This window comes from Rissa tridactyla, chromosome 6 (genome assembly GCF_028500815.1).
Source record: "Rissa tridactyla isolate bRisTri1 chromosome 6, bRisTri1.patW.cur.20221130, whole genome shotgun sequence".
NCBI lineage: Eukaryota > Metazoa > Chordata > Aves > Charadriiformes > Laridae > Rissa > Rissa tridactyla.
In genome coordinates, this window is record NC_071471.1 from 34,134,684 (window position 1) to 34,160,551 (window position 25,868).

The 25,868-nt window shown below is 39.6% G+C and overlaps 1 protein-coding gene across 17 annotated transcripts in view; it reads right to left on the bottom strand.

Annotated features, from left to right (window-relative positions):
• PCDH15 (protocadherin related 15) overlaps positions 1-25,868 on the bottom strand; it is an 827,643-nt gene that overhangs the window by 206,874 nt on the left and 594,901 nt on the right. For all 17 annotated transcript variants that reach the window (XM_054204839.1, XM_054204838.1, XM_054204854.1 and 14 more), the window contains 2 exons: positions 14,606-14,714; positions 7,842-7,954 (listed from right to left, as the gene is read on the bottom strand). In XM_054204839.1, the coding sequence (XP_054060814.1) occupies positions 7,842-7,954; positions 14,606-14,714 (222 nt within the window). The remainder of the gene's footprint in view (positions 1-7,841; positions 7,955-14,605; positions 14,715-25,868) is intronic.

The window sequence follows — 25,868 nt, forward strand, 5'->3', positions numbered from 1 at the left end:
GCCTCTGGCAAACACATTTGATAGCTCACTGAAGGAGAAGCAGTATGGGAGAACTGCAGGCAGGTCACTTCAGATTTTCTACTTAATACAAGAACAAGGGAAGAGCCCAGAACTTCAGACACTCGACTTCAAGCTGCAAAGAAGACGGAAACATTATATAGTGCTTAAAGGAATGTAATTAAAAAAAGAAGCAGTCAGCAGAGATACAGAGAAGGAAGGTCAGGTCTGACAAAGTTGCTTCTTTTAAGCGCATAACTGAATGGGGAGATAAAGGTGAAACTAGGGACATAATTTATCTAGATTTAGGGTAAGCTTTAGGATTGTATATCACACCAGATTAATTTATAAGGTCAGAAAGTACAGCATAAGGAAAGAACTACTGAAATGGATTCAAAATTGGCTTAAGGACAAGAAGCACAGAGTATCTTTAGAACACAGAAGAAATTTGACTTTACCGTCAGTGAAGCCTGTGATGTGGCAGTGAAATTAAATTGGCACATAATGTGTCTAGACACTATGCTTAAAAAAACCCAAATCCAAAACATGCATTTTTTTCTTCATCCATCAAGGGTAAGTGACTTCAGGATCAGTAAGACTTGTGATGCTGTAGTGAACAGTAGTACAGCTGCCCACCTCTCCAAATAATGAAACTCTTTCTTCTTCCCTTCAGTCAAAGAAAATGCCAACTATGAAGTCATTATGCCAAGTTTTAAGTGACGGATGTTTCAGTTGTAAATGAAAATCTGTCTGTTTATTACAAGAAGAAAATACAGCTATTTCTGTAAATAAAGGACATTACAGAACTTGCCATTTATGGATTTTAATATTTTTGTTGCTCTGTGAGTGATGACACACAATTTAGGGTCAATCTTAACTCACAGTCACTGGTCTTTGTAACGTGTATTTGTGACAATGCTCTAAAGGCAATAAGAACATTTACCATGCTGAGATGCTGCTAAACACAGGAAAAAATTGCTGTTTTCAATATGCATGCGATAACTTTGGAGAAAGACTGATATGAAGAAGCATTTTATTGATGTGTAGGAGGGGGTTTGGTTTTCCTGCACCTTTTTTTTTCCCCCGTCTGCTTATTCACAAACACGAGACCTGCCTCTGCACCCAGATTTTCAATTCTACATCAACTCTCATCACTGTATTAGAAAAAAAGGCTGCCTCAAAGAAAACAGAAATTTCCAGACTATTTGGACTAGGTACACTTCTGTGACAGTGATAAACCAAGAGAAGTAATTGAATACTGAGTTCACATAAGGGATGAGCATTTTGAAAAGCCAATTTAAAAAGCAGTTATTGTACTTAATGCCTACAAGAGATGCACAGTAGTTCAACCAAACTAATGATTTTGAAGATTTCATCATTGTCAGGAAGTGGATTGAACAACTATTTAATGAAAATACATTTCTCCCATTCTTCTTCTAATCTGTCACACCACAAGTATAAAACCACTCTCATTTGTTCGATTCATATTCTATTTTGAGGCAGAGCAATCACCCTGTTTCGCACTACAGCTGATACATCTCTACTATTGTGCAAGACTCAGTGTTGCACAGAGGAGACTATCTTCATTTCAAGAGAGACACACAAAAAAAAGCAGTTGCAGAACAAGCGTGATATATTTTTGGAACTTGTCATGCTGGCTATATTTTATTGTCCATGATGCACTCAGAGGAATTTGAGAGAAAACACCAATATTTAGGAAGATGAGCTTTTTAACATTCAGGTTACTTTCTAGAGACCTTTTCAACAGCAATCACTGTGAAGTTTTCTTAAAGTTCTCGACAGCAGCAGCCCAGATGAACTTCAAACTAGTAAATCTCTATGATGTTGATTAAACCAAATGAATGGGGCATTACTGTTTGCGCTGAAATCCCTATTAATATGGAATTTGGCCTGGCCGACACTCAGGCTCAGTCTCTACATGCATACTCAAAACAAGTACAACCAACTTATTCAAACCTCCTGTGCCTAGTCACAGCCAATACGGCAGGGAGAAGCCTTTTAAAAACTGGAAATCACACTCCATTCAAAGATTCAAGACTGGAGAGTAAACAGAGTCGATATTACTGCTGGAAAGTTCAACATCACTTCTTGCAGAATGGGACCCCAAACCAATGTTCTTGTAACACTGGAATTTCAAACAGACTGTTCAACCCTGACACACGGCATTGACCTTCTGTTACCACCTAAACAATAAGGAAACACAATCCTAAAATAGAATTGTTTCTATGGTATTATCTGTCACAAGGTTAATGCCAGTCTGACTGAAACACCATTTGGGGCTAACAGATTTTTGAGATAGGTACATGAGATACGGAAAATACTCTGTAAGGATATTCTTCAAAATATTCTGCACAGCTGCGGCACAGTGTTGAAGTACACTTCTGTCACCAACCCTGTTGGGAAGGCACCAAAAAAACAAGCAGCTGTGACACAAAGCAATTCTTTTTGTAAGAGTCTATTCCCCAGGAGCCATAAACCTCTCAGATCCAAGGAAAAGTCTTATTAATAAAGTCAGGCTACAAATGTTATTTGAAGCTGAGAAACTTATCCCCCCTGTCCCCCCCTTTCTTTTAATCTAGTGGGAGTTTTTATTGAGATGTCCAGTTTACATTAATCTTTCCCAATTTCCCAATGGCACAAATACAATCCAATACAACAGCCAGTCGTTTAAGAACCATACAGGTTGTATGAAAACCTACTCTAAAACTTCATTATAAATTTAATTTCCCCAGTAAACAGGTGTCCACATGAGATTAACAAAACATTCCTCTGTTTCTCTACCTCATGTTCTAATACTCCAAGTATTTTTAGTCTTTAATACAAGTATCCCCATGCCATTAAAAATGGAAAATCAATTCTTGCAAAAGAAATAAAATTCCTACCCTGATTTTGAATCTGACATGCATGCATTTTCTTTACGCTGGAGAAAATTTGGGGTATTGCTTGTTCTAGGTAAAAAGCATAAGACTAGTGAGATGCAACCATAACGTGAAAAGGTATGCCTATATTTCATCAGCCTCAAAGTATTTCAAATCTTTTTTTTTCTATTGCAACTCCTACAGGTTTTATAGCAATCCTGAATGAACAAAATTCTTGCTTCTTCCTTACTTGCTGGATACCAACCCATGGCAATATTGATGTGCTGGAGAACCAGAGCTGACTTCTGGCATATATTATCAGCTTTTTGTGCAACAGTTGTTCAGAAAACACTTTCCCTACCTCCTTTATTCTGTATTACTATTCATATTTTTAGTAGGACCATCTTGGGTCTTAACAGAGTTGACAAAATTTATGTTATCATATTAAATAACAGGACTATTTGTTAATTTAGAGGAGGATCCCTTTTAGTTTTGCAAGACATTGAAATAATCTAAGAAGTCACAATGTTTTTAATTATTTTATAAAGCAAAAACTAGTGACAGTTTCTCCCCCAAACCTCCACACACGCACTCTTTGAGCCAGACTGACAGCCCTTGTGGTAGTGTAACTCCTTAGCATCAGCCTGCTCCAAAAGCCACATCAGTCCTTCTGAATTAAATTACTACTCAGCATGAGGGATTTTATCAAAATCTGGTCTCTTACAGGTGTGGTAAATTCCTCCGCACTGTAACACTTCCATTCATTAGTATTTCATTGACTGTGTAAGCACACCAGCCTTCAGAAGCCCATCCACTTTGCAAATTGATTTTAATAGAACTGTCAGGTTAGATTTTGTCTGATTGATAAATAACCAATGTTCAAATTGGAAAGGATCAAAGTGCATCAATTTGATTAATTCTTCTATTTGTTTCACAATACACCCGCTTTCAAAAAAATCTACAAACTCACTGACACTTTTTAGACCTAGTAACAAGAACGTAGTCTCACGTCTACAGTGCAATGGTCATGGTTTTTCCAGAAAGGTGATCAAAGCTGGTGCCATTTTCTTCAAGCAGCTATATCCCCTTCTACAAGTGAAGAGGTATCAGAGGTGAAGTTAACTCTACTGAGGACTAATTACATGCCTTCCTGTTACAGTCATTGTCCTCTAGGAGAAAGATAGCTACCGTAGTGACAATGCTGAAGAAATGGAGTCTTAATAGGTTTATTATTTTATCGAGAATCTCAGATGTTTCAGCAAGGCTGCAGATCAAAGATGTAATTATTTTTTAGCCTTTGAGGTTGCTGAAAGCATGCTCCCTCTCACTGTAGCTTTGGTTTGATTTCTCCAGCAACTACCCTCTGTAAAGCAGGTCCGTCTGCTCCACAGGAGATGGTTCTCTCTCCAAACTGTCTGCTCTCCAAAGAGACAGGCAAGTCCCTGCTTTTACGGACAGAAATCTTCAAGCGACACACATATGTATTTATAAATAAAACTTACTCCAAAAGCAGGAATTGATTTCAAAAAAGGAATTAGTATTATGGGGTGTGGTTTTGCACCAAATATCAAATATCAAATCATCATCAAATATGTTCTGGAGAAAGCAGGGAGGCTGAAAACCGGCATTTCTTATTAAGAAGTTTAGCTTTTTCTGTTGTCTACCTATTTGAGAATTCAGCATTTATCAGCAATGCAGTTTTTATACCACAGATGAGCGCGCCAATTTCTTCTCCGCCTTACTTCACGCGTTCTAAATATTCATGTATTGACTTAACCAACTTTTCCATTTCAGCTTTTTCCATAGTATTTTGGCAGAAAAAAAAAATTATCTCCTGATATCAGAGGGAATATGTTAAAGATTAAACTTAGTGAGTCCTGCAAATATAGCATATTTTCTGTTTAAAGGGACACGTCACACATTGCTCCCTTCCAGATAAAACAGAATCAGATTCAACAACTTCAGCACTGCAAGACATGCAAACTTGAGAACATACAACACAAGAATCTGAAGACTTGATTCAGTACAAGCCTGAGACATTATACCAGTTCAAAAGGTCCCTGAACAACACAGCATTAAAACTTTTATTATTCTAGCAGGTGGCATATTATCATTCTTGCAGACTGATAATTTTCCTTATTATCCCCTTGACTGCACATATAACACAGCAATATGAACCTAATAATGCCTAGAAACATTTCCATTAACAACAGAGCTTGCTATTTAGGCACACAGAATGCGGTACCAGACCAGTGTAATTGATTTTTTTAATTGATATATTCTGCTACTGTATATGGCTGCTGAATTTTGACAGCAACAACAACGAAACCAAACAAAGTGCTACAGGGCTTTATCCCGTAACTTCTTCGCATATTTATTTAGATATTAACCCACCTAAGTTTCTTCATCTGCCCGAGTGACAGCAGAACTCCACAACAGGAGGTAAACTCAAAGCCAGATTATTATAAAAGAATCCAATCACAAATTATTTCACTCTAAGCGTATATGGCTTTGTACTTTGATGCACACACAAGCATTTAAAAAGGTGCCGAGCTATTAAAAATTCCTATACGCTGCAATTTTATTTCATCTTCTGTCATACTATACTCACAGTTAAATTCATCAGAAGATACAGAAAGGACCTATATATTAATAAACTTATTACCATAGAATCATAGAATGGTTTGGTTTGGAATTGGTTTTGGTTTGGACCTTAAAGATCACCTAGTTCCAACCTCCCTGCCCTGGGCAGGGACACCTCCCACCAGACCAGGCTCCTCAAAGCCCCGTCCTACGTGGCCTTGAACACCTCCAGGGATGGGGCAGCCACAGCTTCTCTGGGCAACCTGGGCCAGGGGCTCACCACCCTCACAGCAAAGAATTTCCTCCAAATACCCAATTTAAATCTCCCCTCTTCTGGTTTGAAACCGTTTCCCCTCCTCCTATCATTACACTCCCTGATCCAGAGTCCCTCCCCATCTTTCCTGTAGGCCCCCTTTAGGTACTGGAAGGCTGCTGTAAGGTCTCCCTGGAGCCTTCTCTTCTCCAGGCTGAACAACCCCTTCCCAGAGAAACTGCTGTCCTCTCTGAGGTGCACAAAGGGAGCCTGCAAACCTGCCCCTAACTCTCCTGTGCATAATTAATGCTCAGAGTTAGTATAAAAAAAAGAAGAATTCCTACAAGTTACACAGGTACTAGCCACAGTCAACTTTTGCATTGCCATGCACAGGCACAGACACAGTTGAGGATCCAGGCCGCTCTGTCACACCGTATTTGTATATGTTCCTTCATCCCTCCTTATTTCAAGGGCAAAAGTATGTATTGTTGCTCCGCTCACTCCCAAATGACTGAAAGACTGAGTTTTGCTTCTGCTCAGAATGAAAAAAAAAAAAAAGGACAAAATCCTACTCAAGATTTTCCCTGAGGGGTAGTAAACATTTAGGTCTGACTGTGCGACAGATCAAAAGCACTGAGGCTGCGAGCCAGCAAAACTATGGCACATGATTCCGAAAAGGTTCACAGACCAGTAGAGAAGAAGGAGCTCCTCTTGCCAAGGGGACTGCCTGCTGCCAGTGCCACCATTAACACCCCCCAAAAAAATCTGGAGGGGGAGGAGAGGCAAATAAATAATTGTTACCATACAAGACCAACCCTTGTATTTAGGAATAGATTAAATACTACTAACATGAACAGCAAGAGCTTTATGACATCCCTGCATTAAAACACACTGCAGTTTGGAAAGCCCACTCTCTGTTTTACATAAAATACACCAATAAATACATAAGTGATCAGCTACTTTAAAATAGAGTACTGAGATTTCTTTTTTATTTGTTCCTCTGCTTACCAGTAAATACAGCAAAACCTATACAATTTTCTGTTCTATTAGACAACAGCTTTAGGGACAATTCCAGACTGTGTCCAAAAGAACCAAATGTAATCCTGCTCTGTTCTCATTAGAGACCGTCTTTAATGAACTGACTTTTGCAGTCTCTTCACACAAATTTCATCTGCAGCAAATCTTAAGGCTTCGTCAATTTTGCTCAAAGTAAAATTGATACCTTACTACATTATCCCAAGTTTAGCAATTAAATACTGATATCATCACCTCCCATTCTTTTCCTCTTAATCCTTGAATTGGCAAAGCCAGCAACAAACACTGAAAATATTTTATACTTGCAAAACTGGGACTCAGTAACCAGATGAAGGATTTATTTTGAGATTTTCTGTAAAGACACACTCTTCACAACTAACTGATATGTGCTTTGATCACTTGGCTCAGTTAAGAACTGCAGCCTGTTATCAAGTCAGACTATAAAATTAAGGAGAGTGCAGTATGTACAAAAGAGGAAGGAAGCCAACTCCCCTCATCAACGGCAGGAGCCGAAAAGACCAACCCCACTGAACTGGTTTTTGCCTTTTCCCAGCAATAGGAGATGAATGAGATCAGCACTGGTTATGTTTCAGAAGGTTTCTTTTTATTCAGGAGCAGAGCTGGAGCGAGCTTCCTTTTTTTTTTTTTCCTGAATCGTCCCTGAACCAAAAAAAATTGTTACAAGATGTAGAGATGATTTTTTTGTTCTCCTAATATTCAGTACTCAGACAATTATCTGTGTCTATACGACTCTCTAGCACGGGTTGTGAGCGGGAGGAAACATGAAATATAAACCAAATGCATTCCCAAGACAACTGGGTTTGTAAACAGCAAATGTACAAGTGGTACTTACAGTTTGTTCATACAGTGTCAGTATAAGATGAAATATTATAATTCTACCACATTCATTCTCTTTTGAAAAATACTTCACATCTTTCTTCACCATGACTGTGCTAACTGATGCCTGACAGGTTAAAAAATAAAAAAGAAAAATGCAGGAAAAACAAGCAATCCCACCCCACATTTTCTCCAGAGCTTTTTGTTACTAAGCAGTTTTCAAAAGCATATGGAAATAAGAATTCAGTCAAAATTACCTTAATAACCAAGTCAAACTTCTGGTGTAAATCCCTGTTTATTGGCTTGAGGAGTGTGAGTATAGCTGTTGTGAGATTCATGTGGAAATACTGTGGATAATCCTCAGGAGTACCTGTAAAAAAAGACATTGAGGTTTGAACAAATGCTGTTTCTGAAAGGTCTAGTTAAACAATATATTTATTTTACTCATTAGTCATCAAAGGAACATAAACTAATCCTCCTATTATAAGGATAAAATAATGCATCATGTGTACATGGAGCTTAATGATGCTACTAACATTATGCCTTTAATATTATCATTATTTCCTTATTCTCCTGAACTATGAAGATTCTTCTGAACTGGGAATATCCCTAAGTACTTAATAACAACAGGAGTACAAATACACCTGCAGCTGGTGGAAATTCTGCTTCTCAGTTTTCAGGAGACGTGTAAAAAATCTACGCAGATAAAAGGACATATGGAGAAATGAGCTTTCACTGCAAATCATCTTCCATTTCTATCTACCACAATTCTGAAACTCAACTCGCTGAACGTACACCACTGAGATTTTCTCTCTTCCCCTTTGAAGTACGTTTTCCCTGAGGTATCACTGGACATATGCTGACATTAGCCATGAAGCAAAGAACACTACGAACCAGTTTTTAGTGCACCTATTTACACAAAGAAAGTACACAATGAGGTGATGTGACAAAGATGTTACCACTAAGTTCATGATAGCCACGTTATTGCTCACAGATGATGCTTTCACATTTGCAATTTAAAATGCACATTTTAAATATCTTCGTTCTTGTAGCCCTCTGTTGCATCTATGGGCAAGCTCTTCAACCCATTATTAATAACATATACATAAGTAATAACAACAGATATGTTACTTTAGAAATCCTAAGAAAAGAAGTTTCTCATCAGGGAGGAAGCACCAGATGAAACCTCATCTGTGTCTAACAGCTTCCATTTATTATCAGCAGTAAATAGCGTCTCTATGGCTGTAAGTTTCCAGGATCCTCTCCAACCCAGTTAACACAGAAGCAGTCAGAGCCTGAACAGATTTGTGAACCCATGGAGATCCAGCAAGGACTAACGCAAAGGATGGAGACAGCTGTGACCTTGCTGTGCCTGGCCCCTAGGCTGGCCAGGGAGGCAACTGCAGCCCAAATACGTTCCCATGGTACGGTGCTCAAGCCAAAAGGCTCCAGCAGCATAGCCTGACACAGGAGGAGGTAAGAATTATGCTACAGTGATTTTGGGATGCATGACTCTCAAAGAAAGTATAGAAAAAAGTAGCAATAGTGGAATATTAATTGCCAGGGTAGGATGAAGCAATACGCACATGGGATTCTAATCAGCAACAGTCTGTTGCCTGTCAGGGAATAGAGGCTATACCACTTTTCCTAAAAGACAAAGGGATGTTCTCTCCTAATTTGTGTGGCAGAAAACTGTGTCTGCCTACTCTAGTCTCTGTGTCTTATCCCAGTTTGTTTCAGTTTAACTGTCTGACTTCCCCTGAGCCAGCCCGACTCCGAGCTGGGGAGATGCGAGAGCACAGATCTGAACAGAGCAGGGCTCAGAAAGCCAAAGTGTTTAGAAACAGCATGAACTCTGGCATCTCACAGCTTATCGGTATTACTTGAAGTATCCAAAGAAACCAAAATACAGATTACAAGTCTAAGATCTCGAGTCATTTTAGGTCTAGGAATAGTCCTGTTTAGTAGCTGAGAGTCAGAAAGCACTCCTGGATGATGGTATAAATGCCCCAATAAGTTCTCTGAGCTCATGAGTTATGATATTTTAAAGCAGCCATGACAGCAGGACAAATATTGCCAGGACAATATAGTACAACAGGGCACAAGATTCAACACAAAAAAAGACCACTTTTCTGATAAATGATGCTATTATTTGTTCACCTTTCAAGTGGAATGATTAGAAACTGCTTTTAGGAAGTCAGTAGCTATCCCAGGAGATAGATTACGGTCTAAACTCACGTGCAATACTTTAATTTGCAACTCATCATATGACAGCCATTTGTTATACTGTGTGTATATTGGGCATATATATATATTTGGCGTATATATATATGCCCACTGTACATGTTCTGCAAGAATCTCTGTATACATGTATGCCATACACCCAGAGAGTAGTAATAGGAAGAACCGCTATCAATTATTTTTCCTATTATACCACCAACATAAATGCAGAGTTTCTAGCTCCAAGTCCTCCCTCCCCTTTCCCCCCTTTTAATTTCAACTCCTAATTAACCGATTTAATTTTTTAAGAGCACTAGGCATCCAGCAGGAGCTCCAAGCTTTTGGCAGATAACAGACTGCTGTAGTCTTAGGAGGCTGCAATCACAAGGGCTGATGCTGAAGCTAAGAAAACTCAAGAAATGAAGGACTAAATGCAAAAGGAAAACCAAGATGTTCCCTGAAGGAGAACAAATACAAAGGGGAGGATGGAGACAGCTGTAAGAGGCACAAAGTGATCTACAGCAGGGAAGATGAAGCTCATACTGTGTAAAGATGCCATGAAAGAATCCACAGGGAAAAAACAACAACCAAAAACCACAAAACCAAACAGGTAAAGGAGGAAAAGACAGCAAAGAGGAAGATCAGGAAAGTAAAGATTAGAATACAACAGAGCTGGATTGCCTGACTCCTAACTGATGATGCCTGCTCTGTTGCTGCCTACCAGATGAACAGCCCGAACTCCAGGATACCTTAAATTCTGGAAGTGAAGTTTTCCAGGAACAGAGATATCTGCTTCTGCATACATAAAAATGTTTCTATTTTGACAGAGCAGATCAACACTCAGTCCACACTGTTGCCTGATCTGCCTCTAGAAAGGAGGAATTTCCTACTGCAGCTATAACTACATGTCTTCCAAATGCATTGTCTGCATGTTAAAGATGAGCACTACTGGCCAGAGAACTGTTCACACCACCCCTACGCTTCCAATCTCTCACGAGTCCAACCTGCAAGGAGACATAATCCAGGAAAAGCAGAGAGGCCTAAAGCTCTATGGGTGAGCTCTGAGTCTCCTACTTCCAGAAATTCATCTGATCTGCATGTTTGGAGGGATCTAGGGTATCAAAAGGTGGTAGGCAAGCACGCACCAGTGGGTCCGTAAGCACTCTTGAGAAAGGAAGACAGCATATGAAGGGTGGCAGGTTGTTTCTCTTCTGAATTTCAACAAGTGGAGATGAGGTTGCACCATCCACACCAAAAATGAGCACCGAGTGCTCAACAGACGTCTGGTTACACTCTTTTGCCCCAGGCAACAGAAGCAGCGAGCTGACAGCCCAGGAGGGAACATGATCTCTTCTACCTTGATGACCTTACAGCAGAGTGGAATGCCCACAAGGTGAAGAGCAGTCTTGGGTTTGCTTTAGTCGGAGCCAGAGGAGGGCCTTTTGAGGGGCACGTTGTCTACCAGGCAAATGCATCAGGGAGCTCACAGGACCAGAGAGAAATCCCCGAAAAGGTTGTTGCGTTTTGGTGACTTTTCATTTAAATATCAAACAAATAGAACACTTAATTGTCCAAAACTGGCAGCAGAAATCACAGAGAGTTCCAGGGTCAAAACCAGGAGCTGTTGATTTAAAGGAAAAATTGACTTTTCCTAAGGACCAGCCCCAAAGAAAAGAAAGCCTTAAAATTAGTAATAAAAATAGCTACGGAAAACCTTCGAACAGGGCTGAGCAGCAAGTACAAGAGTAGCAAAGGGCTGTGATGTAGTTAGCACTGCGGAAAAAACCAGGGTGAGACTGCAGATGAAAGAAGGTGAGCGGGCTTCTACTCCCTTGTTATTGCACACACATTACATACAAAGGGAAGGGTACAGCTTACACACTTGTGTACGCCAGACTCTATATGTGAGTCTACTGCAACAACCCAAATATATTAACATTCCTCAAAATTAAGGATTGGAAAAATTAGTGCATGAAAAAAAATTTCCAAACATCATGTTTCCAAGTGTAAAGATGTTGGGCATTTTATAAGAACTGAAATATTACATATGGCCCCAGTTCAATCCTCTGAACAACTCTACTGCACTTTGGAAGGTAGGTCTTTCATCATGTACTTTAGCCAATACTTTAAATAGAAGACAACAATGCCAGTAGTACTATGCAGTAACTAGTTCTTTAATCCTAGGATGACCCTCAAGAATATTTAAGACCTAATATTCTATCATTGTGTCAGTATCAGTCCATAGCTACTTGAACAAGTACATTCAGACGTCTTGATATATCCTTTGAGAGGACTATACTCAGAATGAGAAAGCAAGCAGAAAATAATGGGCTAGTAACACACTTGGGCTATTTCTTCATTTCTCAAGTGCCTTACCCTCAAGTTACTTTTCTCTTCAGCAGTGCTATGCTCAAGTGAATGTGCAACAATTCAGGCATTTATCGTTCCCTAAAGGAGTGAGTCTAACTCCTTGTCAATGAACTGCAGGAGAACCTGTAGTTGGTGGAACTGGAGAGGTTCACTCATACCCTTCTCATGGGAAAGATCACTAGATTTGGCGAAAGCAGCACCGAGGCATTTACCTGAACACTTGAAAGGCTAGTTAGCTTGAAAGCATGACAGGTAGCGATCTTTATGGGCACTTAGGGATGAAGTTTGTAAGCCACATCAAGTAGAAGTGAGTTATTGCTGCAGTGATGCCAGGCTTTGTTAAAAGAAGCGGATCTTTACAGTAGATCCTAAAGTCATCGAGAAAGATGCACAGATTTCACACATAAAACCCATAGTGCCCAAAGCATATGCCAGGACTTGACTTGTACAGGTGTGCAGTGGGAGGAAGAAAGCTGGGTAAAAGAACCACCAAATTAGAACTCAGACAAATCAAATAAAATTCAAAATTATTCTCATATTCAGTAAGTAGCTTATTCTCTCATTCTATGGGCATAGTTCAGACCTTCCAGTGTTTAAAAAAAAGACATATCCGAAGATATAAAGAACTACCTTTAGATCTAAAGCAACAGAAAAATCCATATAACGAGAAATATCTGCAAGGCCTATTTCCTGTGAAACTATTTAATATTTTCTGAGGTAAAGGCTAAAATATAAATAGCACTGCATATTGGCAAAGATGAAGACAGACTTAAAATCTAAAAAGAAATCCTTTTGAAGACCTTGGGCAGAAAAAAAAAAGATAACCTTTCCACCGAAAAATTCCCCAAACCCCCAAAACCAAATCAAGTTGCTACAACACAACTTTCTGAATTATTTTTTCGAGGTCAGAACAGTCATTTAAACATTGAAAACATCACAGGTTAGTGAAACACAATTTTTAATAAGTTCACTCCTGAAGAACTTTGCAAGTTATGCAAAGAACTTTAAAAAAAATGGATTAAACGTTGCACTAGGGCATAACTGTCAACAGCAGAATTGCCAAGTCAATTTTCAAACATAAGACCAGCTAGTATATTTACCCTAAAGTATTTACAAATTTCCTTACAAAACAGCTTTGTGGAAGAGGACTACTTGACAGCAATGCACCTCTTGGTCTGCCAGATTTGAATCCAGTTACAACAGCCTGAAGGAATCTAGCTTGCTCCACAGCTCTCCAAACAAAACCTGATTTCTTTTCTGAGAGGACAATGAGGTCTGTCACGCTGAGGCCGATCTGTCACAGCCACATCCCTTGCCACAGTCCTGGGAGTAGAGCCCTGGAAATGCCTCAAGACCAGTCTGTTGGCACCGAGCAGGTTCAGGCTCCTGCATTTTGCACACAGAGCTCAGGACTTGCACGTTCAGTACACTGGTACCTGCTACAGTAGCAATTCATTTGTACCCTCTTAAAATGGCAGACATATCAAACCTATTATTTTTCCCCTTCCACAATGGAACTATAATATACGTAAGCACTTTTATTTTTTTTAAGTGACAAGCAAAATGTGCAATCTGCTCATTAAAATCTTTACTTCCATCTCTCCATGGGTGAGAAAGCCACGTAGCTGCAGTTTAACGCAGCAAACATGAAAAAAGATGGGATTCCACAAAACGCAGTTTTCAGTTCCCACACTAGTCACAGGGCACAGAAATTACTACAACATCAGTCTCTGTATCTTGAGAAGAACAGGGCAGGCGCAGGACTGCAACTGCACACCACTGCCTTAGGCCTTTCCATTATCAAATCATACAAGCTAAGCAATTGGAAACAAATGCCAAACACAGGAAAGTAGCAGGAAACAAAAAAACCAACCACAGCAGAATACAAGAAATCCCCCAGCAAAGTGGGTATCTCTGAGCTCTTTCTAGAGCTGCATTCCCCTCTGGCCAGAAAACAGCATAAACTAAACAAACACTAAATTACATGGGAAAACATGCAAGCTCACAGGCAGCAAACTTAAAGGTGGATGCAGTAAGACCCTTTAAGTTGCTCTGTGCCAGAAGGCTTTTGGAAGGAAACCTGCTCTAATTTGCCTTTCTTTAGCATCTTTCATTGCGCCTTTGCACCTGTGAATGAAAAATGCATGGCAGGATAGCTATGAGCAGGCATGGAAGCCTTTTTGCTTCCCGTGTTGCTGCATTCACTAAACAAGGCACTTCTGAACCTAATCTGAATAAATAAATAATGCAACCACCTGAAATAAGCTTGTAACTTGCAATTAAACGTAAACAGGTAGAACTATGATTTCAAACATCCCACAAACCACAATATGAATTTTTATTAGGTTTCCACTCTCCCAGTCAATCTTTCTCTGGCTGGTCATAATAAAGCGACTGATTGTGAGTGATAGGAAGAGTAGCAGACACCAACCAACTAGGATGGAATAGAGGATGCCCGGTCGATCAGAAGGAGGCTGGATGTTTCGATCCTGATCTATGGCTTGTATGGGTGGAGTGACACTGATGGGATTCACGTGTGCCTGAAATGAAAAATCAAACAGATTTGAAACAGAAAAATTAGAAAGCCAGCAGGCAGATCTTTAGGTTTAACACAAAAACATCCCACTGAAAAGGATATTTGCTGAAATTGCAGGAGAAAAAAAACCCCTTATTTAAGAATAGTTACAGCACAGGTCCCTTCTGAAATCGAAATTAAGTAGGCAACATATATATTTCTACAGCAATCTCCTTTCTCTTAGATACATTTTATACTATAATAGTACCTTCAAGGAAAGGAAGCTCGCAAATGTTCAAGCAAATACTTGACTATGCTTCTATAAATAGTGCCTTGAATCAGACATTTCACACCATCATAGCAGTGAAATACAGCAAACGCTTTAAAAAGGGAAATAAAAACAAATTGAATCTGAGAATCATTAGGAGCTAGAGTGGCTGTGATACACGAATACAGACTGCAAAAGAAATTCAAGCCACAGTACAGACATTTCAAGGATAGGTACACGTTTGAAGAGTTTGGATAGACATTGCAGTAATTCAACTATTATTCAGAAGTGGAGTATCTCGCATGCCAAACATGGGAACAGAAATCCTGAAAAAGCATTGCAGGCTCTCACCTGACTGCTGCTTTGAATATTTTCTAAACTTTTCTGATGTGGTAACACCAGAGCCGCCATTCCCAACTCTAAAAGAACAGTTTCAGTGACCTTGGCCGCTTAATCAACTAGAAATGCAGCTACTCCGTGAACGTATGTGCAGCAGTCTTTTCCCTCCCCTTGGAACTTTTATTTGTGTGGCCAAAATGTTTAATAACCTCTATGAAAAACCAGACACCTTTTTTCCACATACAACTAAATCCTGGCAGCCTTTGCTTTGGAAAGCTCAAACGGTTCATGTTCTGCAAGAGCAAACTTGAAATTTAGCATAGGAATAGGAAGGAGATAAGTCCACGCTTGGCCAAGTTTTGGCACAGCCTTTAGAAATCCCCCTGCTGAGACGTGGAAAAAAATCTGCAAGAGCTTTAGTGACGTCTGTCAATAAACCTAGAGGGAAAAGAGCCAGGAACAAGACAGGAATGGATGCAATGCAGTTTGCAAGAGCGGAGAGGTTAATAAACCCTTTCTTCTAATTTTGGATACGTAGCCACAATAAACACAAACTATTCTGCCCATGGTTTGCCCACCCAGAAGTCATTTCCTACAGGTTACTGAGGTCCGATGGGGCCTTTCCAGGCTCATGAGCCAGGGCTTCCAGCCACACGTGGTTACACAGCTCTCAGCTTTGGGTGCAGAGCATCTGTCTACCAACACGGGACTGGTACCTCCCTACTTCTGCCTCTCTGCTCATGGCTTTTTCCACCGTTCCCAATGAGCAGGCGAGGTCCTTTGCCACACGCCTGTTTCCAATTTTGACTGCTTAAAAAATTAAACTCTCAAAAGTGTAATGAGGAAGACGAGCTCAAAATAGGCATAAAGAAAGAGAGAAGAAGATATATTTGACATATGTTTGAATTTTTAAAATGATTTAGGACTGCATAAAAGTTACATGCTGAGAGATAAGATTAAAACTGTCCAAGACTAAAATGCTATTTTTAAACTTAGAGATCAATTGAAGCACTCTCAGACAAATCTGCATCATAGTTAAAAACATACCCACAACAAAAAAGTCTCACTTGCTAAGAGTGCCTAGGTTTTAAATTCACCGTTACGATATTACAGGCCAAGCTGAAACCTCCAAGTCTATGCTAGAGCAACAGCAATGGATCTAACCTTGTCAATAACAAGCTGTCAGCTGTACCCGGCCGCCAAAACTACACTAAAATAATAATTGTTGGATATATAACTCGGATCGCAAGGACATGTGCTTTACTTTCCAATTCAAGGATAAGCTCAAGAGCATTTAGAAAAAAGCCTTTAGAAAAACTGCATTTGAAATTAAACAGGTTCTACTTGAACAATAAATATTTTATTCCACACTGCCACCATTACACTGACTCCTCAGAACCAAAGCAATCAATTGAACAGAAGCAAGTGGTATAAGAAAACGAAGACACATAAGAAATATAAAAATGAAATGTGAAATCCATTAAATTTTGATTCCATATAAGTTATTTTTCTACGTAGTGTATGCACCCTGAAACGGGCTGCTCACATACTAGAGGGTATCATGCAACACTATCAGTCCACAACCCACTGAAATGTTTAGGGATAATTTAAAGCTGTTTTGAATTAAATAGGCTGATGTGCTTCGAAGCAAAGCTAAAGGTGCTTTCATATTGTTTTAAGTATACATAGATAAAGCAAATATCTTTTTCCTTTAAACTTAAACTATGAAAACATAATTGCACAAAGAAGCAGCCATTAAGTGAATTTGTAAAAGCACACGTAGGATTGTTTCAGAAGGTGTACGTATAGTTTTTATGAAAAATAATTATTTTAAAAATTCATAGTCAAAACATGCTTTGATCAATAGTTGCAATAACTATGACCACATAGGGATATTTCTTTCTTTCCCAAGTGCTTTAAAATATAAAAGGCACAAACAGGTGCTCACAACATCCCCTGGGTCCTGGGGACATGGTGCCATTTGGCAGAAAAGCTGTCAGGGCTCCTGGGGCCCGAGGCAGCTCCCCGGAGCCCATCTCGCTGGGACGGGGCCCCGGTCCTGCCCCCAAAACTGTTCTGCCTATCATAGTTTGCAGTTGTTGCTAGAGATGAGCAGATCGTGACGATACAATAGCCGCCGCCATCCTCACCAGAAGGTTCAAAAAAAAAGATGAGGATTTGCTCAGCCCTTTGAGAGGGAGGGCACAGTCATATACACACGGAAGGTGGCTCCTGAATTAAGCAGAGGAGGTAGAGCATCCTCGCAGCTCAGCAGAGCAGGCAAATGTTACAAAATGGGGTCTGTGACAGCCACCAGCGTGTATTAGATCCAACACAGAATTACAGAATGGTTTAGGTTGGAATGGACTTTAAAGATCATCTAGTTCCCACCCCCTGCCCCGCGCAGGGACACCTCCCACCAGACCAGGCTGCTCAAAGCGTCGTCCAACCTGGCCTTGAAACACCTCCAGGGATGGGGCAGCCACAGCTTCTCTGGGCAACCTGGGCCAGGGGCTCACCACCCTTATACTTGCAGAAGACAAAAAACAACCCTACACTGTAATTCTCAGAATCAAGCGAGCTCTGTGAAAAGATAGAGGCTCATTAAAAGGAAGGGAAAACAGATTTCTGGAAGAGTGAAATGTTTGCAGGGTCTACAACTGTTTAAGGAGACTCACTTGGAGGCAAAGAAGCAGCACATGGGGTTTTATTGAGACAGGCTTGAGAAAGGGCAAGGCAAGTCGGCACGGCTGCGCAGCGGTACAGGGAAGGTTACTCAGGATAAAGAGATGGCCTTCAAAAACCAGCCCCTTCAAAGTGAAGAACCTAAAAGGGTTCATAAGCTCTGTCAGAAGCAGGTGATTAAAAAACAAACAAACAAACAAGGAGATCCTGTCAGTTCTAGGGTAAAATATGCAGTAATTTATTTACTTTTTCCTCATTAGGGAAAAGATCTCTCACTTATTGGTTTTGGTATTAATAGACTTCCAGACACCTCAATATAGCCCAAAAAAAAGAACCCAAACCCCAACTTGCAAATATTATCACAAGTACTAATAAATTTAAAAAAATAAATCCTTCTTCAAACAGAACTGTGACAAGAAGCCTGCCAGGGAGTCTGCCAGGCCAAGAGATGATCAAGGCAAAAAGAAGTATTTAAAAAAAGCTCAGAGAGAATAAGGTAGCAGCCCAAAACCTGATTGTTTTTTTTTCCCCTCCTTTTGTGTTCACCCTTAAAGGACTCAAATGGATCCCCATGCCAGCACCTTCTCCATGTGGGATGCCCTGCAGGTCCCACAAAAAAACCATAGTATTCTGAAATATTATGGAAAGAACTAGACAGATGAAGAGTAACATGAGGCCAAGAGCAGATGGATTTCTAAAGGAAGGCAAGAGTGAATCATATGAACTTGCTGTGCAATGTGATCTCCTGCTTAAAAGTGTTCTGGTACCCAAGGAACAGCGGGTGGCAAACGGAACACCAAAATTAAAAGGGTCCCAGGGTGACCCAGGGGAATACCACCATGAAGCCTGAGGCTTTTATCAGGAAAAATTAACAGATGAAATTAGACTAGGACTCTGAGCAAACACATAAATAAATTACAATACAGCAGGGAAAGTTTGGGTTTCTGCAAAGGGAAATCCAGCCTCTCAGATTTACTGCAGCTCCCTGCAGGAATCACGGGCACATGGCTACCACAAAACCATTTAATATAGCGCGTGTAGATTTCCAGCCAACTTTGACAAGCTCCCTCACAAAATGCTCTTCTGAAAATTTGGCCTAGACAGAACACAAGCAAAGACCTGCGTATCCCCAAGCAGGTCAAGGGACATGGGGCAGAGGAGGAGTAAGCTTTCCGTTCCCCTTGGCAGAGAAAGGAGAATCCACAGGGATCAGTGCTGGTACTGGAGCTGCTCAGCTCATTCCCGTGTCACCTCAGAAATGCTGTGAAGAACACAGTAAGAAGAACTGCAGATTATTCTAAATTATTGAGAGTAAAGAGCATAAGGGTCACCTGCAAAACACTGCAGTCTTAAGCACTGAAGGCTATATACTTAATGAATTACCTCAAGTTTTTTCACATTTTCCTTTTACATATTCGGTTGTTTTATGAAAAAAACACCAACCAAAACTCTCAAAGAAATCTTCTCAGCTATGTTTGGGAGGGCAATGAGTCAAAATGATCCTCCTTTTCTATGAAGGCAAACAAGACTTGACTGCTTAGGGGCTATGAGGACAGAGCACTGGGAATCTTTCCCTCAGCTTTTTTCAATAGAAAGTTCTTTTGTTATTCATTACAAAATGATGGTGAATAATAAAATGTTTATTCACAAATATCATAAAATAGTGCCATTCACCTACCCCAGTCACCAAATAATACACACTTCAGAAAGCAGGATCATCAAGTTACTGTCATGGGAAAGATGACTGGAAATTATCTGGTTACTGTTATAAAACCCAAAGGGCTACGAAGAAAAAAAAAACCTAACAGCAAACATTCATTCAAATACTTTGTCTTAATGCATTTAGTCTAGCTGGAAAACACTTATATTAATTTGCTATGCTCTTTTTATGTCTTGCTCTTTGACCTGAGTGGTTAGCCAAAATTTGGCTGCAAATTGTTTCCCTTTAGAAGATAAACCGATAATGGAGGCAGGTCTGTTTTAAACTAATCCTGCTTTTTCAGAAAGGCAAAAGCCACATTTCCCCGGAGAGGAGAGAAACTGAGCTTCCAGACACAGTACTCCTGCTTACATCTTTGAACGTACTTCAACCACAAAAACTCTCTTTGCTTTTATTCAGGAACTGACTACCATCACCACATCTGAGACTGTCTCTGATGTTTCCTTCTCTGCCTGCTTTTCTGTTTCGGCATGCACACCTTCCTAACTCAGCCAAACTCTTTCACTTGTTATCTTCACTTCAAATGGTGGCATGTGGCTAGAATACAGATGTCTAAGTGGGACAACAACATGGTAATATGATAATAATAAAATAATACTGACTGCCATAAATTTCCCTATTTTTCCTTACCTGAAAAATACATTAAACAATCTAAGGCAAAAGATCTTTAAACCAGCACATCATTGACGTTGTCCCAAAACTTGCAAAGTAAGCCGTAAACCTCTGCATGCATTTTTGCAAGAGTATTTTAGGCTCCTACTAAGGATTGATGTTTTTTATTTATTTATTAACACAGAGCTTAATATATTTAGGACTACAGCTGTATTCAAAAATCCAAACAGGATCCCTAGGCATCTTCGTATAAATGTGTTTTCTAGTATAGACAATAAAAAGGGAATTTACAACTGAGTTGCAGAATAAACATTTTGTGCTTTCAAGCGTAATAAAAGAACATAAAAGGGACTTTTTTTTTTTTAAGTTAAATATTTTCCAAAGATTTTGTATGTATGTTATTTTATTTTAAACATTTTAAAATGCCCACGAACGCCAGGCTTTCAATAGAAGGATATGTACAAGGTCACATGTTTGAAATGTAATAACTCTATTATTTGATTAAAAACTGAAACTGAGGTTTTTATCTTCTTACACAGTCACTTTTGATTGCTTTATAAATGACTGACACCTGCCTCCTCCTCCTTCCTTAGCTATACCTCCTCCCACCATCCTCCTTCCCTGAGATTTTTCTTGTCCACTTTTTGGGGGTAAAGCATTGCTTCTCAGCACTGCACAAAGTCTTTGGAAGCAATCAGCTTGGACCTTGCATCTCTGGGAAAACACTGGTGATGATTTAAAACCAGCATGTTGCCAAAAAACCCAGAGGGTCTTTTTTGCTAAATAATGGTTAATAAGCAAGAGAAGAGCAACTTCAGGAAATTAAAGTACCTTCCCAAAAGAAATGCCTTCCTTTCTTTATATGTTCACTTAAAGGTCCCTTCCAACCCCACACATTCTATAATTCTATGATTCTACTCCTGATTTTTCAAGCCACGCAGGTCAGAAATACTCTTCTTGAAGTTAATGGAATAAAAACCAGTTAAATCTCTTAGGAGTGAAAGCTAAACTTAAGGCCGCGTATCTATAGTTTTACTCAGATACCTCCCCGGAATACAGCAACTTCATGCATTATTAAATAGTAGCTTTTAAGTGACTTAAAACCTCTCAGGTCAATAACTCAGTTCTCCCTGCATCTAACACTGTTCTCTCGATATTATTTGTTTGTTAGTAAATAACTACAAGTCAGAGTCATGAAATACCAGAAACCTAACTGCCACACCTAACAACAATTTAGGATTTCAAATTAGCTACCCATGCTGTATCACATACAGTGCTATGCTGAATTCCAGTTGCCACTGGCTCGTTCAAGGCACTGATTCCATCAAGTACTACGTATTAAATGAGAAAGGAAAAGCACTGATTGGTATTTGCTATGAGTTTAGAGATCTTCTGTTTAAAAATGGGACCATAATAATTGTTGCATGACTGATACTGAGGATAGCCCTGCTTTAAGAAAAAAATATTTCCTATCTTTTCCATGGCCTACCTGACATGCAAAGCTGAATTTGCAAACCTTATCTATTTATGGAGAACTTCTTCCTCTAGGGAAGATAAAAAGGAAAAAGGAGGAAATGACATGTTTTTAGAGTGATTTTCTGCACAGAGCTTCATTTTTTTGGTTTTTTGTTTTTTTTTTGCTTATTACCACAAAAATAATTGTGTTCTGACAAACTGAAACAGTTAGCCTTACTGACCTACGATACCGCCTATTTTTGAGCAGTTACGTTATTAATAAGAACTATCTTTTTACACGACTGAAGACAACAGACCATGAATCAGCCATTGGTTTATGAACTGGGGTGATGCCGTTTTGATGATGCACTTCAGCTCCCCCCCTGCCTGCCTTTAGACGCTCCTGGGAGTCAGTGGTCAGGGCCGCTATGCAGGCAAAAGTAAACATTACCAACTGCTGTAAAAGATAAAACCATACAAAAAGAAAGAGTTCCCAAACTTTTGTTTAGATTCACCAAGGTGAGCTTCCCATCCATAGCACTCCTATGTCTATTAGCCTGCATGAAATCCAGTACCCAAAGGGACAAAATCTACATCTTTAGAATTAATTCAAACATGGTGAGACATTTTCTACCCACTAATTCACATGGAAGACTAAGTTACTAACACATACACAAAGACTGGTTGATACATCACGGTGCCTTGAGCAATAATCCCCTCCCCCAAAAAAGGGACGTTCACTTCCATTAATATTTCAATCTGCCAGTTTGCTGTGGCATTTCTTAGTCAGACACACAGTTAACTAAATCATTGTTACTAAATACATTGATTTTCTTTGAAAATAATTTCTTAAGTCATGGTAAACCCTCTGTTACCTATTCATTTGTCATAGGAGCTCTCTAAGGTACTCGTATACACATATACGATCTGTTCCGCGGAGGTACACAGGACATTTGTAAGATGATTAATGCTGAACAGTTAAGAATTTACTCCAAGGAGTTCAATAAATTGTCTAATAGGGAAAAATCTGAAATGCCTCCCCAGACATTTTTCTCTACGAATGTAGGAGCGTATATCCAGTTGTGAAAAGAGCGTACCTAATCGTGAATACCAGTTTATTCTAAATTATTCAGATTCAGCAGATTATCATGTTCATTAATATGGCGGGGGAGGTTAAGAAAGATACTTTTTCATATAATGGCAAATAAATATTTTGATCTGCATCAGCTCAACTGACAGCGTTGCAACAGAGACTTCTTCCAACACTAGAAGACTGATGACGTTATGGCACTCAGTTGGCAACACATTATAAAAAGTCGCCTTTTTCCCTACATTTCCAAGTACTTCTCTCCCTTTTTGCTTTTCTCAGCCTTCATATTTACTAAGTGTCAGAGTGGCGACCCTTCCTGCCTCCCTATCCCACACCCCCATCCGCACTGGCACCCCCATCAATAACTACAAGCACACCCAATTGCTTGCCCTCCTATTTTCCCAGCTGCCAGTAATCCCTGCTGCCACTTCCAGATTATGCATCACCCCACAATGCCTTGTGCTGCCTTCATGTCGAATTGCACGCATTGACACCCCCAAGGAAGACCAGTATTTTTGTTGACTGGTAGCACTGAGTGCAGTTCAACTATAAGAATCGAGGATGGGGGCTTATAAGCCCCAGAACTCCCCCCAAACTGTGGCCATGAAGCCAGTCAGTCATCCAGATTTCTAGCCAAGGACACAAGGAACTGAATTCTGCACCGATTAAGTGGCTCACTGATTTTCAAGGAAATAAGACCAGCGTTCCCTGCCCCTCTATTGTCAGGTCAAAATATATAAAAAGAATTTAGCAAACCGGATTTAGTCCCTGAAACACACAGGCTATTTCTTGAGTTTGACAATTTATAGCCTCTACTGCTTTGAACAAAACTAAGGAAGATGTGCATAATGCTTTGCAACATCCAAGTTGTATGAACATACAGATACAGCATTCTTTTCCTTTCCCATATGGCATCACATTGTTTTCTAGGAAGTGCTGAGAACTGTAGATTATTTCAGAATGACAACTTTTACTGACAACATGAAATATTCCAAAAGAAAGCAATATGCATTGCATTTAGCCATCATTTTTTCTTGGGTTTCTTTCACAGTGCAAAGCAATATAGATACATGTATTTTGTTAGAAAAGGGTGGTCAATATTAGCACCATTAGTCAACACAAAACATACCATGCTAGCATTTTAAACCCTGAAAAGCATTTTTTTTTTCATCTTTCCCAGTTAGGAAGCTGTAACTGTGCTCAACGGACTTCAAGTAAAGCCTGGAGGCCTTCGATATACATCACACTCCTAGCTTAGCTGATGAATTCACTGATCAAGGCAGCAGAATTCTCACCTCTATGCAAACAAGGGTGAGAAGCTTTTTGCCGGACAGAAAATATTAGCAAAGCAACACACTACCCTGTGCTGACATCCAAAACCCCTTCAAAGAGAGCCCTACAATATTAAACCAACAAAGTTTTTGATGAATTGATGAATCATTATGGTTACACTGGTTCTCCTTGTACTTTCTTGAGAAACACATGAGGTTAGAATACAAGCTGTAAATTGGAAATTAGCTAAGTGATATCCACGCTGTGCAGACATACATAACACTATTGCCAACACGCAGCAGGAAGAACTGCAAAACCATTCCAACATTGTTTCTTGCTGCTGCTTCAGATGCTTTGCCAGTACAACAAGGGCTGTGACAAAACACTAATGATCACAAATCCATCATTAAGTACTTGCACATCAGTAAAACACAGAAAATATTTCAATAGAGTTATCCAACCACAAGTGAAGTAAATCCAAAAAGCAAGAAACACCGTAGAAAAGTATAATCAGCTGAAGATACTACAAAAACCTTGTCGTTAGTTAGATTGAGTATGTCACATCAAATCTCCTATTTGTAGGATCTCACCGCTCTCCCTCTCTTCTTGCCGCCTTTCTGATAGCTACAAGAGCCTACAGAGGCTCCCTTTGATCAGTGAGCAAACACAGGGAGAAGCAGTGTCTTGCATCAGGTGTTTGCAGAATTTCCTGTGCTACTCTTTGAGGGCTACTGCGATACAAAGATATACAGGAATGCAGGTGAATGGGATTTTCTGACCCTCCTCCAACTCCTCTGGAGCACCAAATGTCTTGGCTAAAATCTCAGATGAAAGCCAATACAAAGAGAGAAGAAAAACCCCGAGCACAGATTTTAAAACACACTGTGAAGCTGAAACAGCGAACGGAGAGTAAACCCTCTGTTCTGATCAAACTGTCACAGGAGCTACACAGGTTTATATGGTAAAAATTCTGTGCCTCAACAACTGCTCTCCAAGAAAGGGCAAACCTACATGAAAAAAACAACTCTTTCAAAATCTACATTGCTCAACCCTACAGATTTGCAGCCAATTCACCTAATCGATACTTCTTACTTGTTTGCATCTGTTAAAATAATACTTCTTACCACTAGTGATGTTGCAGAGTCCAACCAGACCGTGTGAAATGTCCACACTTGATATGAAAATAAAATATAAGCAGCATTCCTGGAGATTAGCTTTGCTGTGTAGCTCTTGGGTGAAAGGGAGCTTTTACCAATACCACCAGTAAAACAGGAACTGTGTTGTACCAGTCCACCCAGAGGAATCTAACTATTAACAGGAGGTAGTAAAACTGGTATTATGAAATCACTGTTAAAAATTCCTCAGTTCAAACACATGCATATGCAGAAAGTAACAATAACGGGGGTTGATTTGCAAGTTTAAAATAAATCTAATTTTTCTATTTATTTATTTTTAAGAAGTTAACCTTAATTTCTACAAGCTACTGATAAAAAGTGACAGCAGATAATTTATGCAACTGACATGTCCAAACTAACCTCTCATGTCTTCTCTGGGGTACAAGAAGTGTTTTACTAACTGATGGGAAAAACTAAGACACAGGAATGACTAATAAAAAGGGACCTACTTTCTAAATTCAGCACCGTAACGGTCAAATAGTTTTTACACCGTATTTAGTTGTTCAATATGATCTATGGTTGCTGTGTTCTTTGTTTTCTGTTGTGTCCAATGTTTATGCAGT